Here is a 3,177-nt window from a genome sequence, read left to right on the forward strand (position 1 = left end):
TTCCTCAGAGAGATGAATCCTTTTACTACAAAGTGAAAAACGATGAAAAAAATCGAAACAAACGATCAGAGCCTACTGAAAATTTTATACCAAACAAACGTGTTTTCTGCATGTAAATACACGATGATGAGCTCTTACTAGTTCCGTTTTCAATTACCAGTTATCAGTTGCCTGTGACCAGTTATCAGTCGTTATCAGTCACAGCCTAAATACTGTTTTATTTAACAGTTCGCTTATAGCTGATGAACAGTGAACTAAAACAAAGTATTTATTGTTCACAGTTCAATAGACGTCATAAAGAAAGATTTAAAGGAAATGGGAACTTCGTGGGAGGGCGTAAAAAGGGAGGCTTTGAATAGATTGGGATGGAGGAGGAGCGTGCGTAGCTGTGTTGGCCTCAGGTGACTTGGTGCTGCGGTGAGTTGTTAGTAGTAGTAGTAGTAGTAGTAGTATCCCAATTGAATTCTTATTTGCAAGACCATAGGAAAACGTGACTTCCGTCGCTTTTTGTTTTAATCCAAAGCTTGTGTGGCTACCCAATAAATTCTAACTTCAACATATGATGTGCATTCTTTTGGCTCTCTCTTTTTGTTACAATAATTCCTGATATTTGTTTAACTGTTTTTTTGTTTTAACTCCTAAGACTTTCAAAACATTTTGAGAGATATGTATTTGTTTAAGAGTTTTAATTTTGTGTTGTTTGGTTAATTCTGTAGACTTTTAAACTTTTAGGTCACTTTTCACCACACGTGTCTGGACTTCACTTACAGGGAAATACGTCACTAGTTGTTTCAAAGAATCCATATACGAGTAGTTTCTTAATTTCGTGTGCATCAAAATCTAAAGGAAAATGCTTAGTATATCAGAAAAAAGCTTTGAAAAGTCGCCTTCAAAGTAAAAAGGAAGAAAAATTCAAAAGATATCAAAGAACTCATAAACAGAAAAAGACAAATAAATGTGAGGTATGTGACAAGACCTTTTCTACCGCAACAAGTTTAAAAACCCATAAAAGAGTGCATACGGGTGAGAAACCATTTAAGTGTGATGTTTGTGACAAAGCCTTTTCTCATGCACCACATTTGAACACCCATAAAAGAGTACATACGGGTGAAAAACCGTTTAAGTGTGATGTTTGCGACCAAACCTTTTCTACCGCATCAAGTTTAAAAACCCATAAAAGATTGCATACGGGTGAGAAACCATTTAAGTGTGATGTTTGTGACAAAACCTTTTCGCAAGCAGCAGGTTTTAACACCCATAAAAGAGTGCATACGCGTGAAAAACCATTTAAGTGTTATGTTTGTGACAAAACCTTTTCTCGAGCAGACCATTTGGACGCCCATAAAAGAGTGCATACATGTGAGAAACCATTTGAGTGTGATGTTTGTGACCAAGCCTTTTCTCAAGCCTCAAATTTGAACACCCATAAAAGAGTGCATACGTGTGAGAAGCCATTTAAGTGTGATGTTTGTGACAAAATCTTTTCTTCAGCTTCAAGTTTGAACCGACACCAAAGAGTGCACACGGGCGAAAAACCGTTTAAGTGTGATGTTTGTGACAAAACATTTTCTCATTCACCACATTGTAACAACCATAAAAGAATGCATACGGGTGAAAAACCGTTTAAGTGTGATGTTTGCGACCAAACTTTTTGTCAAGCCTCAAATTTGAACACCCATAAAAGAGTGCATACGGGTGAGAAGCCGTTTAAGTGTAATGTTTGTGACAAAACCTTTTCTCAAGCATCAAGTTTGAACCGACACCAAAGAGTGCACACGGGCTAAAAACCGTTTAAGTGTGATGTTTTTGACAAAACTTTTTCATTTGAGCAATATTTGAACACCCATCAAAGAATGCACAGGGGTGAGAAACTGTATAAATGTGATTTATATGACCAGACTTTTTCTCAAGCAGGAAATTTGACCAAGCACCAAAGAGCACATATGAGTGAGTAGACAGTTACATGTTATGTATGTGAGAAGTGTTTTTTGCAAGTTTGCAGTTTGAATACATATCAACGACTGCGTACAGATGAGAAACCTTTCATATGTGATGTGTGTAGAAAAACTTTTATGATTTTAGTAATTTTACTGGCATTAAACAGTGCTTACAGGAGTTTTGGAATATTGTTGTATCCTTTGTGGTTATTATTCTCACAACCATTTAGTACATCGAATTAGTTTTATTCATTTTTTTTATGTGTTAGTTTCCTGAGCAATTTTAGTTTCTTTAATAACACAAATTCGTTGGTTCCGTTAAAATGGATGTTTGATATATCTAAACCTATCTCAGTAAAGAAGGGAGTCAGACAAGGTGGTGTGCTGTCTCCATATATTTTTAAAACTGTGTTTGCGGACTGTGTGCGAATGCTGTCACCTACCGTGTTTTTAGAAAATACATTGGTTTAGTCACATTGCGTATGCTGATGATGTTTTGCTAGTTGGTCATACTAGGTTAGACCTCACAAAAAATCTAAATGTTCTGATTAATGCTTCAAATATGATTGGGCTTTCTGTAAATGCTTCAAAATGCGGGTTTCTGTGTTTTAATATTTCTAAACCAGCTCCTCCTTTACATGTGGGTACAATGCTACTCAAATTTGTCTCAAAGTTGAAATGGCTTGGGATTACCTTTTCTGATACACTTTCGACTACATGCTCGTCTCTGGTTGCTAGTGCTCTGCAGTGTATTCGCTTCTCATATGGTAAAATCTCGCCTAATAGAGGGAGGTACAGCCGCCGAGGCTTATGTAAACTTTACCATAGTTTTTGTTCTCGTACAATTCTTTTTCTTTCCGGTGTGCAGCCTTTAATGCGCAAAAAAGACCGTCTTCAGCTAAGGAGAGGCCATTTTAAATATTGTGAATTCCTGTTATATTTACCAAGGTGGTACAGAAATCACAAGATTATTTCTCATTTTGGACTTATCAACCCCCGTTGCTGCTTGATAACCTCACACACAGGTGAGACACCATTTAAATGTGATTTGTGTAAAAGGGTATTTTCATTTAATTCGGCTCTGCATTAGCATCTAACAACCTATTCTAGAAAAAGGCTCTCAGTTTTTATACTACAACAAAACCTTTGGAACAACTGTGATTTTTATTAAAAAAAAAAAAACTTGATGAATAAACAAAGCTGCTCTACTTTTGCTAATTCTCACATTTAAATTAGCACC

At 36.2% G+C, this 3,177-nt stretch overlaps 1 protein-coding gene across 1 annotated transcript; it reads left to right on the top strand.

Moving 5' to 3' along the window:
- Nucleotides 1-42: 42 nt before the first annotated feature.
- On the top strand, nucleotides 43-2,371 carry LOC148945247 (uncharacterized). Its single transcript, XM_089098986.1, has 2 exons — nucleotides 43-99; nucleotides 717-2,371. The coding sequence occupies exons 1-2, from the start codon at nucleotides 43-45 to the stop codon at nucleotides 1,782-1,784; spliced, it is 1,125 nt and encodes a 374-aa protein (XP_088955112.1). The 3' UTR covers nucleotides 1,785-2,371.
- Nucleotides 2,372-3,177: the final 806 nt, after the last annotated feature.

Source organism: Artemia sp. Qi Xiang Cuo, chromosome 13, assembly GCF_049724085.1.
Source record: "Artemia sp. Qi Xiang Cuo chromosome 13, ASM4972408v1, whole genome shotgun sequence".
Lineage (NCBI taxonomy): Eukaryota > Metazoa > Arthropoda > Branchiopoda > Anostraca > Artemiidae > Artemia > Artemia sp. Qi Xiang Cuo.

What these genes read in the sequence shown, in the direction of transcription:
- LOC148945247 (XM_089098986.1), top strand. Translation starts at nt 43, where the DNA reads ATGAAAAAAATCGAAACAAACGATCAGAGCCTACTGAAAATTTTATAC. An exon ending in AAATTTTATACCAAACAAAC is followed by an intron (nt 100 to 716) that starts GTGTTTTCTGCA and finishes TTAATTCTGTAG; the next exon opens with ACTTTTAAACTTTTAGGTCA.